The sequence below is a fragment of the Ambystoma mexicanum genome, chromosome 10 (assembly GCF_040938575.1).
Source record: "Ambystoma mexicanum isolate Mex_15411 chromosome 10, UKY_AmexF1_1, whole genome shotgun sequence".
Taxonomy (NCBI): Eukaryota; Metazoa; Chordata; class Amphibia; order Caudata; family Ambystomatidae; genus Ambystoma; species Ambystoma mexicanum.
Window position 1 is genome coordinate 679478476 of NC_090932.1, and position 14945 is coordinate 679493420.

The 14945-nt window shown below is 50.8% G+C and overlaps 1 protein-coding gene across 3 annotated transcripts in view; it reads left to right on the plus strand.

The window, feature by feature from the left end:
- The window catches only part of ATR (ATR serine/threonine kinase), a 1676349-nt gene that overhangs the window by 532579 nt on the left and 1128825 nt on the right, over positions 1 to 14945 (plus strand). For 2 of the 3 annotated variants that reach the window (XM_069618270.1, XM_069618271.1), the window contains exons 16-17: positions 4354 to 4539; positions 5056 to 5148. In XM_069618270.1, the coding sequence (XP_069474371.1) occupies positions 4354 to 4539; positions 5056 to 5148 (279 nt within the window). The remainder of the gene's footprint in view (positions 1 to 4353; positions 4540 to 5055; positions 5149 to 14945) is intronic. The other variant, XM_069618272.1, reaches the window with a different exon arrangement.

Genomic DNA, 14945 nt, shown 5'->3' on the forward strand with positions numbered 1-14945 from the left:
GGCTCCTGCAGCGCTAGAGTTTGGAGGATACGACATACCGGCCAACTGCAGAGAGGTTCTTGCAAAGGCCAGGGCGTCCTCGACTCTTAAATGCTACGGACACAAATGGAAGAGGTTCTCTGTCTGGTGCCACGCACAGAAGATTAACCCTCTACGGATTACGGCTCCCCAAGTACTGCCGTACCTGCTGACGCTGGCCAAAGCTGGACTGGGATACGCGTCCATCAAGATTAATCTTGCTGCGATCTCCCGATACACCAGAACCACGGGGCGGACGTCCTTGTGGTCTCATCGTCTGGTGAAAGAGTTCATGAAGGGACTGTTCAGATCGTTCCCGCCGGTGAAGGCTCCGGCCCCGTCGTGGGAGCTCAACGTGGTGCTGACCAAGCTCATGGGACCTCCGTTCGAGCCTCTGCACTCGGCCCCGTTGAAGTTTCTGTCGTGGAAAACAGCGTTTCTTGCGGCCATCACCTCCGCACGACGAGTGGGAGAGATCCAGGCCCTTTCCTGCAAGGCCCCGTACTTGACTTTTCACGACACGAGGGTAGTGCTCAGGACGCACCCCTCCTTCATGCCCAAGGTGCCGTCGGACTTCCACCTCAACGAACCCTTGGTGTTGCCTGTGTTCTTCCCGTCGCCTTCGTCGCCGGCTGAGAGGACTTTGCACTCGCTGGATGTGGCTAGAGCGCTGAAGTTCTACGTGGACCGCACGAAGTGTTTTCGGAAGACGTCACAACTCTTTGTGAATTTTGGACCTGTCAATCAGGGGAAGGCACTCTCGAAGGCTTCCATTTCCAGATGGCTCTCCGGCTGTATCATGTACTGTCATCGGTTGGCAAACCGACCGCTGCCTGGCCGTCCGAGAGCCCATTCCACCAGAGCGATCGCAGCTACCACGGCGTTCCTTTCTGGTGTGCCCCTGCTGGACATATGCAGGGCTGCTACGTGGAGGTCGACGCACACCTTCACGAAATTCTACTGCGTCGATCGGGATTCCAGGGAGGAGTCCAGGGTCGGCCAAGCAGTGCTGCGCAACCTGTTCGCCTGAGGTGAGCCTGGTGAGGAGGTAAGATGCTTAATGTTGAGTTTGATGTAATGCTTAATGTTGAGCCTTTGCCACCTCCCGTGGTTGTGCATGTGTGTACTGCTATGTATTCTTTATTCATGAGCATGTGAATCCATGCCAGACCCCATGCTGGACTGTTGTTCTCCAGCATGGGTCTGGCATGGATTCACATGCGAACCCTCCCGCCTACCCCTCTGCGGCTCTTCACTTGGTCATACTGCCACTTCACGTGCTTCCAAATCTGAAGATGGCTGCCAGAGGCGGGGCTTAGGTAGAGGGCAGTCATTGGCTGTGGTCAGTATGACGCAGAGACCAGTGATTGGTTATTACTACGAAAGACAGATCAGAAACGAAACTGATACTGGTTTTTTCTTTACCGAGGATTCCCAGCCTGACGACGGGGAATATTCATGAGCATGTGAATCCATGCCAGACCCATGCTGGAGAACAACAGTTACAGGTAAGTAACTTGTTCCTTCCCCTACACCTGTTTGGCACAGGTTCAGGGAGTCTGCATTGTTTATGACGGCCCTTACTGACCCTCTCATGCATTTTCTTTTTAAAGCGGGTATGATGAATCCTGTAGAGTCTTCACTGATTCCCTGGTGATGATCATCTGCCATGTGGCCAAGTGACAGCAGCCGCTACCTGATCCTGACCTAGGGGGTGGTAATATGAGGGAGGATCACATTAAGGAGGCAGGTTATCAGAGGGAGGTGGTGACTCCATCAAATGAGACACGGTATTCTCCCCCTTCCACTGAAGATTGTATCATACCCACGTTTTTGATGGCTTGTTTTTACCCAACACATTCTCCCAGAAACCGCTTCCTTGGAATTACAGTTCCCTTCATGCCTCAAACATACATAACACACCCACAACATCTCCTGTTTCTGATGTGCTCTATGGACTCGCCTTCCATATAGCCTCAAGTACTAAGATGAGGAAGAGGAGGAAGGAGATGATACGGATTGAAAGAAACCCAAAACTGAACCTGCAGCCTAATTGTTTGTTTGAATCACAAGTGCACGGACACCTAAAAATGGCATCCGCACTCAAAATACAGACAACAGGAGAGGACCGTGCCAGAGGAAGTCGATAGAACCAGCACATCCATGCAGCAGCTTGCAAATATGAGAGTCGCATACATGCTTGGCGCAAAGGACAGAGAGACGCAGCAGGCACCTTTGGAGAACTGTCGGGAGCACCGGGAGCAGCAACAGAGACCCCGGATATACGGCCTTGTTGGGAAGCAGCATTCTCTGGGCCATGCACGCGAGAGATGCCGGCGAGTGAGCGCAATGGTCTGCATTGCGAAGGAGGCCGTCCCAGAGAGGAAGCTTCATCGCAGAGACACACCACAGGCCAGTTAAGTACAACAGGGGATCTAGGAAGCCCAAAGAGGAAGTTCTGGCAGCTAAATGGACCAGGCTTTTTTTAATTGAATACGCTCCTTAAAATTGTGCGAAGATACCCGGCAGAGGAGTACACCAAAAAATCTGAAGAGTTCACAAGAGGATTCCTGATAAAGAAACACATAAGGTAATCCGCCAAAGTATAGAAGAAGGTACAGAAAACCTTGTGTGAATTTTGTCATTTGAATAAGAACTTTTATGAACTCAGTACAAAGAAACCAACAACGCATTTTATGATATGGAATGTATTGTCTGCAGAAGAACCTTCTGAAACTAACTCAAAGAACCAAAGAAACTGTTTGAAATTGACAATTTAGCCAGTCTACACATCCAGGGGGAGAGAACCACCCTCTGGGTCCAAGGGTTTCTCATTGGAAAATTATTTTCTGTTGGATTTATCTATTTACAATCAGAGACATTTCCTTGCACCTTTAGTTTATTTCTAGTTTGAGGGCCAGATTAGAATGGTTTGGACACAAGGACGGTTTATAAGTTTAATAACTTGACACAGACTGATATTTAGTTTTAGTTTCCTAGACAATGAAACTCCTTAGGATAGGGATGTAGAGATGTTCATCCAACCCATTTCTGTTAAGTAAAGGTGTAAAATTGGGAGAGAATTGCAACTTTCTGTCGCCCTCTCATTTCCGACTCCTCTCATGGGACATCAGCAGTCTGAACAGCTGAAGTCCCATTTTTGTTTCCAATTCTCAAATAGGGATAGAAATGCTTTATCATTTTATGCATTTCAAAGTGACATGCCAATTTAGAACTGGACCTTTGAAATATGCTTGTTCTAGGATCTAATCATACATTAGTGTTTGGAGCCTGCTCCCAACACTTATGTATGCAGAGGAAATGGCATACAGTTGCTCAGAAATACACATACCACCTTTGGAAACAGGGTAACCTGCACATTTCTCACAATCATGCAAGTAACAAAGCCTATCCGCTCTGTTTTTCTTTAGTTGCATGATATTTTTAGAACTGGGCCCCTGAGGTCTGTGAAGCCTAAAAGAGCCTAGAGCGTAAGAGAAGTGGTAGAAAATCATACCATCTAAACCTGAAGACTGAATTGTGAAAGATTTAGAAAGACATTAAAAAATCAACTAGAGACTGGCAACCTTTAGTGAGTAGAGAGTAAAAAGATGGCCATCTTGAAGCATGTATACCGATTTGGACAGTCTAAGGAGTTCGTTTTGAGGGTAAAATGGCTGCGGCATATGTTATCCTATTGACGTCCTAGGGCTCACATGTTACTTGTTTCCAGTATGTTTTTAGAAGAGATGGGGCTGTGTCTCTGTGAACCTGCCCAGTCCCCAGTGCACAGACCGCCATTTGAGCGCCCTGAGACCTTCGGGTGTGTGCCTCAATGAAAGGCTCCCCCACCCCATATAATTGCGGCAAAACCAATCAGTAAAAAATAAAATCAATGAATTCTCCATCAGTGAATTCTTTTCGATAAAATCACGTATATCCTTTCTCAGTTATGTCTTAACAATTTCTCTAGTCGATTCAGCTAAAAGGTAAGCATTAGCTTTAAGGGAATTAGTTTCACTTTTATTGCAAGTAACTAAGATGCGACGATTTCATTTTAACTGCAAGACTGATGGTGGAACATTATTCAAATATATTTCTGTGGGTGGTCTAAGTCAATCTAGAATCTACAATTACTTAAGTGGATAAACATGGAGTGAAGAGCTTAATAGGACAACTAGCATGTTTGATCTGGAAACAAACACACACATGAGGTGTAAGAGCTCCTGCTTAAATGCCACGTTACCTACTGTTGAAGTTGCTTCTGCTGGTTTCCTTGAGTGTCTTAAAGGGAGTACTAAACCTCTCCACTTTCTACCTTGGCATCCTGCTCAGAATGAAACCGAGATTGAGCTTGGCAGCCTACTGAGACAAGACTACCAGGGTCTACACAATGAGCTCTTACTGCGTATCGGAGAGCACTACCAGCAAGTCTTCAATGGCCTCGCAATACTCGCCTCCTTCGCTTCCGGTGATGACCCATATCAAGGTCCTAGGGACATCACCTCACCAGACATTATGGTAAGCAACGGCACGTGCTGTTTATGTCATGCATGCACCAGAGAAGATTTTACAAACTGCCTACTCTTTTCAGGATTAAAACTTCTCCATTGACTAAAACTGAAGATGATGGTGCTAGCATGCACTTTATGTATCATTCAGGAGGTGGACAAGTCGACCCACCACATAGCAAAATCCAGTTTGAATTTCAACATGATCATTAAATGCATATGCAATGTCCACTAGAAAAGAATACACGTGTTTTTCGCGAACATATTCATTATGACATAATAGAAATCTGACAATTTTACGTTTTAGGTGGATTGATGAGCGCAACCCAAATGCCTCTTCAGGCAACCTATAGAATGTTGAATATTTTTATAAACAGCCTCTTCCATGCATATGTTGTGTAAGCAAAGGGACACATTCTGAAACACTTCTCTTCCATCTCAATCCTGAGAATTCAAAAAGTGCTGTATTGCCAAGATCTTGAAAACTATTAACATACATTGTTGTTTCAATTATTTTTCTTTTCAGGCTGACTATCTACAACCTAAGTTGCTGGGGATTTTGGCCTTTTTTAACATGCATTTGTTGAGCTCGAGTATTGGGATTGAGGACAAAAAACTGGTGGGTAAGATGATGCTCACGAGCTCTAGATTTTGTTTTCTTGGAACTCATGTTTTTTTGTGTGCTCCTCAGTAGTGTCCCAAAACTTGTATAATGTGTGCCTTTGTTGGGCCAATTATTTGGTAGGTGGCAGCCTGGGAGACAGGAGAGGCTTTTGACAGTGAGATCATGGCTCAAGCCCTCCATCAGTAATGTATCACACACACTTCCTTCAGCCATGGTTAACTTTACCACTTGTTTCCTGATTTCTGAAAAGCATTTGTTGCAATCAGTAGTGTAGCTCTGATAATGTACCCTCCAAAGGCCCTATTTTCATGAATGCACTAATTTATACCCACACCCACCGAAACATCTTAATTTGTGGAAGTTAAGCCGTACCAGTATAGTTCAGTTTTCCCTTCAGTCTCTGCTTGTGACCCCAAGCGCTAGGAGTGAGGCTTTTATAAACGACTGCTTGTTGTACTGTTTAATCTTTTGAATTTCAAGATCCTTATCAGGTGGCAAACATTCAAGTTGCAAGCTACTAGCCAACCATCAAAACATCACTCGCCACCTCAATGCTATACATACACATAGCACACAATTTTTTACTTGCCAAGAGTCCCCTATCACTGGCAAATGGCTAGTGGAAAGTTCAAATTCTACTCCTTGCTTATCATGCTTCACATATGTCCAGGTGTTGCTCTCCGGTCGCTGGAAATCGTTTCAGCTGCTTTTCCTTCATCCTCCTCTTCGGTTTCGGTTCCAGTGGTCGACTTTTCTTCAGCTCCCAGATTCGCAGTATTTATCAGGAACTACAGCACAACCTCTGCATTCTCCCCTCATTTTACAAGAAGGGGCGGTCTGGTTGTCCAATCAGGACAGCCAGCCCCCCACAGGGATTTGTCCCCATTCAAGCAAGGCATAAGACAAAGTACTGGGGAGTTTTGGACTCCTCCCTCGCTTCTTGTCCTCACAGACAGACTGAAGCCTGGGCGAGGAGTCCAAGAGAGTCCCGCCGAAGATAAAAATCACACAAAGAAATTTCCCACCCTGGATGTCAGGGGAAGGAACAAGAAACGACAAGAATCACTAAAATGGCAAAAAAAGAAGATTGGGGGCCATTTTGGTAAAAATGAGCACCCTTGGGTGCCTTTACTACAGCTGTGAACACAGCCTGCTGTAAAAGTGCACCAAATTAATACAAGGTATCACTGCAACCAGCCATTGAAGGTAAGCTTCTCCCTGTAACAGAATTGTTACAGTTTCAGTGTGAAAGGGGATACATTGTTTCTCCCCAGCACTCCACATAAGGTGGAATGTGCTGGTTTCACCTAACAAAATGTAAAAGGGATCCAAAGATCCTTTCGGCCCTTGGGAACTGTAATTCTCTCAAGGTTAGTAAAAGAAAGTTAAAAGGGGAGCCCCTAGGGCAACCCAGCAACAACAGGCACTTTTTGCCAATACGTGGTTAAAGAGGATAACATTAAAAAGACACTATGGAGAGTCAAAAACATCACACCCATAAAAAGAGTTAAAGATTATGTGAGTGTGGAAAAAGGTTCCCACTCACTGAGGTATTAAGGAAAAATATCCCACTCGTAAAGCAAAATGTTCTGGTGTTCACCCAGGTCAGGAAGATTTACCAGTTCTGTGAAATCTTACCTAACACTCATCCCCAAGCTTAACTTCCTATATAGCTTGTCATACCTCAGTCATTTTCTTGCAGTGCACACCCTTAGATATTACTTGCATGTCTTACTGTTACTGCATCTTTTCATTGACACATTACATGCACAACAGACTGCTGGCTTCTTGGCCAGGCTCCAAATCCCTGCCTAGGCCATTGTGGACAGTTTGTACCATTTCATTTTTTTCTAAAGCTGATCTGCACTGCCTCTGAATTTATTACCTGGTGCTGGATAACTACGGCATCAATGCACACTTTGCAAATCACGTTTATTTCCAGTGGCACCCACTATACATGTCTTCTAGAATGGGTGCCGACCTTTGGGTGAGCAGACACACATTGGTGGTAAAACAGATCTAGCCTACCCCCTCAATGAAGCAGCTCTTGTCTCTCTTATAGATCGTGCCTTTCTCCGGACCCTCCTTACTTTTGCGTTAAGTTCTGAATCAATCAATGTGAACACCACAGTTATATGTATACTCTTACGCCTGACTCTGCCCACCGGCGCCACTCCTCAATCCCCTTTTCTGCATCGACGGGAACGGGCCGATTTCACCAGCGCTCCTGGATATGGCTTTGGCCATGTAATACCATGCGCTCTTCTGTCTTTTTGTCTTCTTTTTGTCATTTAGGTACTTGGTGCTCTGGTGTCACGCTACCCCCCGACGCATGTCGACTTCAGCGGGTGTCCAGCCTGCGAGTGGCGCTTTCTTACGTAGGACCCCCCCCTCCACACTCTTTGCCTCTGCTGCCTTGGCCCCGACCACGGCTGGGAAGGTTGTACCACGTGCGACGCACTGACTCCACGCGCACTGAAGAACAGGTTAGCTAGGTGGATGGAGCTTTTCGAAAAGTCGCCTCCAGATGACTTTAAGGACTTCGTTAGACAGAGATCGAGGCCCAAGGGAGGGCCGCTATTTTCCATCGCACCATGTAAGGGCGACTCCTTCCCAAGGAAAAGCCAGAGCAGGAGGAACCTCTCGGGTTCGCGCACCAGCACAAGTACCGAGGCAAGTCCTGCTACCGGCCTCACAGCCGAGGGGTCATCGGAATCTTCCAGAAGCAGTGCTGAGGGACCGCAAGGTTCTTTTACCGGGTGTACTCCCGAGGGGCTACGCCCTAGTACCGGCCTAATGTCCGAGGGGGCGCCTGCATGCAGCACTACTGGCAACACTGCCGAGGGCAATGCACCTTCCCGACCCCTGCCTGAGGTGCAGGGTAGGTCTCATGCTCCACCGCCAAGAATCTTGGAGGAAGCCGGGCCCACGGAGCCAAGCACCACGACTTAGGCACGTGGCACACAGCTCGACAAAATGGCCACTGTGCCAGACAACATGGCCGCCCGTCCGATGCCATTCCTAGGAACAGAGCAGGCGGGAGAAAGAGTTTCAAGGTGGGACTGGTGTCAACCAGGTGTGTGGCCTACAGTTTATCCATCAGCAGCGCAGGGCAGGTTCCCCCTGCAACCTAAACAGAGGGCGCACCGGCCCCAGCAGCCCCCAGCCACTCAGTCAATATCTCCTGCCACCTCTTCAGCCTCCGAAGACAGGTTCTTCGAAAGGTTTCTGGCATGATGCAAACCCTCCAGATGGGCGCCATCCTGTGGGATGCAGTCAGGTACTTGCTCCCTCCAGTCCTTCCACCGGCACCCATAGTCATTCCTCCCATGGTCCGGCACCACAGGCCTTAGCGCAGACCCTGCCGGCTCCTTCGATTCCAGCTCCCCTGCCTCCCACAGTACAGGCGGTTCCACACCAGCCTCCGCAGCAGCCTCCGGTCTCCACTCCGCAGCCTAAGGTGCCCAGCACTCCTCCGGACCAGCCGGACACTGTGGTTGACACAGACAAGAAGTAGGACCCTGACACGCTGTCGTCAGCAAAGGCTTTCCACAACTGGCTTGCAGGTTTGGCTGAATATTTGGGCCTTCCTCAACCTGATGTCGAGCAGCCCCAGGAGGGGGTCTTGGCAGAATTCCTCACCCTAAGACCCCCTACCAAAATGGGTATCTCAATGCAGAAGGACGTTGTTGCCTTGGCCAAAACGGAGTGGCTCAATCCACACTCGGCCCAACCTGTCAATCGATGCCAAGTATGACAAATGGAGGGGGATCCACTCTTGCTGTCGGCGCACCCTCAACCGCACTCTTCGGTGATCACAGCGGCATCACTCTACTCTAAGCCTCAGTCGTCCTCGGCCACCTCGTCCTCTGTGCTGCTAGGCAAGGCGGAGAAGATGTTGGGGGCGTACAGGAAGAAGCTTTACTCCAATGCCTCGCTGCACCTGCGTCAATCCAACGTGGATGCCATGCTGGCAGCCGTTAACCAGAAGCTTTGACGGGAAATAGCGGACTTCCTTCCAGAACTTCCGGTTCAGAGCCAAGCTCGCTTCAAGGCCGTTCTAGGAGAAGCCAAGCTGGTAGCGCAGGACATCATGGATTCCACCGTGGCCCACATCGATACCTCTGGCTCCGCCATATGCATCGCCACGGACATGAGAAGGAGGGCCTGGCTTCGGACTACTAAGTTAAACCCTGATGTCCAGGCGTGCATATTGGACCTTCCGTTCGAGGGTAGTGACCTCTTTCACTCTACCACCGATGTGGAATTAGATAAAAAGAACAGCTCGCAAACAGCAAAGTCTTTATCCTAACGAAGGCCACGCCCAATGCGTACACCCAGTCGCATCAACGCTCCGACGGGGCGGTCGTTTTGAGGGTTCCGGGGCTTCCAGGAACAGAGGTCGAGGCAGCCTGGCTGCTCCTCGAGTCAGCACCTGCGCTAACAAAAGGGGGGGGGAGCAAGGGCTATTTCCAGTCCCCCCTCCTCCGCAGCAGCCTCAGAAGGAAAGAAAGCGTGACACGTCCCTTCGGGTCCACGTGTCTCTGGCAGGGGGCAGGCTTGCCTTTAACATGCAATTTTGGCGCCAGAACCATTCGGACCCCTGGATTCTGTCTGTAGTATCCTCGGGGTACCGCCTACCGATCCCTCTCTCTCTGCCTTCCTCCCCTCTACCCCCACAGATTGGGACGGCAAGTCTGTTGGCAGAGTTTCGGTCGCTTGTCGAGAGCCAGGCAGTGGAAGAAGTCCGAGCCTCCCAGAGAGGTTTGGGCTTCTATTCCAGGATTTTCGCCATACAAAAGAAGAAACAGGCTGGCCTGAGAGTTGTGTTGGACCTCTCCACCCTCAACCTCTCCCTCCCTCTTCAGAAATTCAAGATGGTTATGCCAGCACTCATTGCAGAGACACTAGACAAGGGAGACTGTGGATGTGCTCCCTGGATCTGAAGGAAGCTTATCTAGACATCCCGATTTGGCAGCCACATCGCTCCTTCCTGCACTTCATTATCATGGGCTGCCATTTCCAATACAAGGTGCTAGCCTTTGACCTCAACTCAGCCCCCAGGGTATTTGCCAGACTCATGAATGCTGTGGCAGCCTGAGGGGGTTATCCACATTGCCTCCACATTTATGAACACACTCCACGACCTGGTGTTTACTATCAACTTCGTGAAGTCCCAGCTGCAGCCCACGCAGAGCCTCACCTTCATGGGCCTCATCTGGGATACAAGCTCCGAGAGGGTCTTTCCCTCGGAGGACAAGATTGCGGCCATCAAGAGAGACACTGCTCACTTCCTTACCAGAGCAGTGACCTCGGCCTGGTGGTGCCAACACTTATTGGGTATCATGGCAGCGGTCCTACTGCCCGTGCCACACAAGTCTCAGGATTAGGAGGTTACAGCTGCACTTCGCAGCCTCATGGAATCAGGAGAAGGGCTCCCAAGTGGAGCTGGTCAGCATACCTCCATCTTTCCACTCGGACCTCACATGGTGGTCCAGGGACTGCAACCTGCGGACGGGCAAGTACCAGGTACCAGGACCCCTCCGCTGTGCAGCCTAGCAGTCAGCCTGTGGGAATGGGCCCTGGAGAACAACATCTACCACACGGCCGTCCACCTCCCGTGGGAGGGCAACTTGGAGGTGGACAGGCTCAGCAGACTGGGAGCAGACAATTACGAATGCCAATTAAACGTCCAGGTGTTGCTGGAGGTCTTCAGCAGATGGGGGGCATCCTCAGGTGGATCTTTTTGTTGCGTCCTGGCAGGGGCAGAGCCCTGGCTCCCTGGGCAATGCATTACAGATACGGTGGGACGTCATGACAGCCTATGCCTTTCCACCCACACCCCTGGTCCACAGGGTAATCCGCAAGATAAAGGAATCGTGTCACCTCAGCATCATTCTGCTAGCTCCATGTTGGCCGGCGAGACCATGGTTCTCAGAACTGCTCAGCCTCATGGACAGACCACCCATTTACCTTCCCATGGGGCCAGCCCATTTCCTGTCCCAGCAGGGGGGCAGGGTCATCCACCCTGCCCCACAGAAGTTGGCCCTAGCAGCGTGGTTCCTGAACAGGTCACCCTCAGGCTCCTGAGCCTGTCACAGGCTTACTTGGAGATCATGCAGGGTGCCTGGAGCTTGGAGCAAGGCTACCAGGAGCCGATAAAAGAGTAAATGGACTAGGTCTGTCATTGGGCAGACTCTAAGGAGATCAACCCCTTTTATGTGCACGCTGAATGATGTGCTCTCTTTCTCGGCACACCTTGCTTACTCAGGCTTACAGGTGGACACATGTCGCACCTATCTGGCAGCCATAGGCGCCTACAGAAATTCGGAGAAGGAGGTCTTCTCCTCTTCCAACCCTATAGTCAAGAAACATTTGGTGGACAGGCCCAGACTATACCCCCCATCAAGAAGCCACACCCCGTGTGGGACCTCAATGTGGTGTTGGGCACCTTGGCGCACAAACCCTTCGAGCCAATGGTGTCTGCGGACATCAGGATGGTTACCATTAAGACAGCTTTGTTAGTAACCCTCACCTGCGCTTACAGAGTCAGTGACTCTGGTGGCCTCAGAACCCTATACCATTTTCCACAGGGATAAGATGGTCCTGCGGACTCACCCTGCGTTCCTTCCAAAGGTACCATACTCTTTCCATCTAAACGAGGAAAGAGTCTTACCTATGTTTTTTGCTGACCCCAAGGACGAGGCTCAGAAATTCTATCTGAACAGGACCAAGGGCTTCTGCAAGTCGGATGCACTGTTTGCCACCTTCGGGGGATCCAGGCCCGGGTATCGAGCATCCAAGGCCTCTATTGCACGGTAGATGGTTGCAGCCATTGTTAGGGAGAGTTCTCATTCAATGGCTAATTTCCCTTACGTAGTGAGTCCCTCAGCAGCTTTGCTGGATTTCTGGAGTTATTTTTTCCACTTGGTAAGAGTGCCACTTGGTAAGAGTGTGAGCTTTTCCCCCACTCTTACCCATGTTTTGCCATGGGTATTTCATCTGTTTTTGTGATTGTGGGCTCTGGAGTACACCACTTCAGTAGCCCCCTTCTTTTGTGTGTTACACAGCACTTTCAGTGCAGTGACAAAGGGGTGTCTTTTAGACTTCCCACCGACTCCATTTCTGGGGCTGACTACTGTCCCCCAGAAAAGGGTAAAGTTTCCATTAACTTAACCTAGTCATTTAACCACAGATCCAGTACACCCCATCAGTACACCCCTTTCGAGGGGATTGGGTCCTCCTACTTATTCCATATCTATGACAGTAATCACCACAGCTGTGCTGCTTCGGAAAATCTTCCTGCGTCGATGATGTCGATACGCTGTCCTCGGGGGCCTCCGTCACCGAATGTTATAAGTAGGACGCACGACACCCGTAGCCTCAGTTCCATTTTTCCACGAACGTGTTCGCTTCGGAGATCTTGGCGCGGCTCGATTCTACTGAATCCTGTTCTTTCGATTCTTCGAACCTGTTTCTTCCATTGGAAATATTATGATGTCTTCGGCTTCTTCCATCCCGCGGTCCGGGTTTAAGAAGTGTCAGGTGTGCGGGTCCAAGATGTCGCTGACGGATACGCACGACGCTTGCCTCTGGTGCCTCGGGCAGGACCATGATACGGACGACTGTGTCGACTGCCAATCGCTCACATCGAAGGCCTTGCGGGAGCGTAAGAAGAATCTGTCGGTCGGTAAGGTGGCCAAGCCCCGGAAGTCGCGTTCCACTGGTCTTTCAACGGACGATTCGAGGGGCGACTCTCCGCATTGTCGTCGTTATTCCAGGTGTTCTCGGTCTGGGAGTCGGTCCCGCCATTCTTCTGCCTCGTCGAGGCACTCCAGGAAGCGCCTTCACAGCTCGCCTTCCCCGTCCTCTTCCGAGGACTCCGCCCGTCGGTGGGTTGCTTGTTCCAACAAGCATTCAACTCCTGAGGAATGGGATTCCTTCCGAAAGGAGATGTTGCTGATTTTTCAATCGCAGGGCTCCGGTCCGGCCACACCGTCTGAGGAGGCCGGTCGTGGCCGTTCTAGAGACACCGCTCATCCACCTTCGGGCTCGAGCAGTCGTCACGACCAATGGGCACCTTCGAGGTCCCGGTCGGACAAGGATGGTCGCTCTAGACATGCCCGTTCCAGGACCCGGTCCTCGATGCCATCGAGACCGTGAGATTCTGTGAAGTCTTCGAGGAAGACATCGACGCCAGCGGCGCCGAGGTCGTCGACGGACTCTCTCGAGGCCCCGCCGTCGAGAGACACGCTCGGGGCTCCACCCTCGAGGCCTGTGTCGACGCCGTCGAAGCTGTCTGCGCCGCGCTCGACGGCGACACAGATTCCCTCGACGCCTTTCGAGGCGGCCTTGTCGGAGGTACCCCGTGGCACGGTGGGACCCCCCAGAAAGGCGCTGGCCAAGGCTAAACATGTCTTTGTGCCTTTTTCTGTACCCTCTTTCCCGCCTCTGGATTATATTTCTGAGGTGGATGAGGGGTCTGAGGAAGGTGAGGTTCCTGATGACATTGTTTCTGGTCACAGTCAACTTGAAGATCTGCGTCAGTCGCTGCACGACGCCAGTGGTCTAGACACCTCTCCGGAGGTGGAGTTGGGTAGGCTGGAGCCTGGCACGCATGCCGAATCCTCATACCGGCGCCTCATGTCGAGGGTCACTGAATACCTGGGTTGGTCTGCCCCCCCCTCCCCAGGGTATTTTCAGCAGGATGACCTGACTGATATCTTGGACCAAGGTCCTCCAACTGACCCGGTGCTGCCATTCCATATGGCCTTGCAGAGAAGAGTGGCTGCGGCTTGGACTTCTCCGAAGAGTCTCCCGGCAGTGAGCAAGTCCTTGCCGAAGAAATATCGCCCAGCGAGTGGTGACCCCTGCTACTTGACCACACACCCTACTCCGGAGAGTTTGGTGGTGCAGGTGGCTACGCCCCCTGCAAAGCAGGCATCGTATCCTACCATCCCTCATGATAATGACGTCAAACGTTTTGACGGTTGGGCGAAGAAGGTGTTTTCTTCTGGGGGTATGGCGCTTCAGCCTGCCAACTCCGTTTGTGCCTTGTCTCATTTCACACACACTCTGTGGAACTGCATTTCCTTAGCGGCTGATCATATCCCCGAAGTGCAGGGTGGCAAGGACGCCATGTGTGAATCCGTTGAGTCGGGTCTGGACATGGTTGATTGCGTCAGCCGGTCCATGGCGGCGAGCACTGTAATACGCAGGTTTGCGTGGTTGCAGAAGTCGGGGTTTTTGCTCCTGATGTGCAAGCCTGGCTCCTCAACATGCCCTTTGATGGTGAACATCTTTTTGGCAGCAAGGCTGACGAGGGCCTTGAGAGGTTGCAGACCTCCAAAGCTGCAGCAAAGTCATTGGGCGCTGCAATTCGCCATCCTCCGCCTTTTCGTCCTAGGGGACAGCAATGTAGAGGAGGTTCCTTTCGATATTACTCATCCTTTAGTAGATCGAGAGGAGCTGCAAGTCAAAGGGGCAACCGTAGGAGTGCCAGAGGTGGAAAGCAAGGTACTCGAGGTGCCAAGGCCGCTCGAGCAGTTGCCTCTTTGCCCTCAGGCACTGCTGCAGTCGCTTCAGCTCAGTCATGAGGCCCATGCTTCGCCGGTTGGGGGAAGGCTGGCGCAGCATCTTGTAGAATGGCGTGCCATTACTTCAGATGTGTGGGTTCTGGAGATCATAGCCCACGGCTACTGTCTTCCTTTCCGGCGGAGGCCTCACGACAATCCACCAGGGAATCTCTCTTTGAAGAGTCCGATCCGCTCCTTGCGCAGGAAATTCAATCC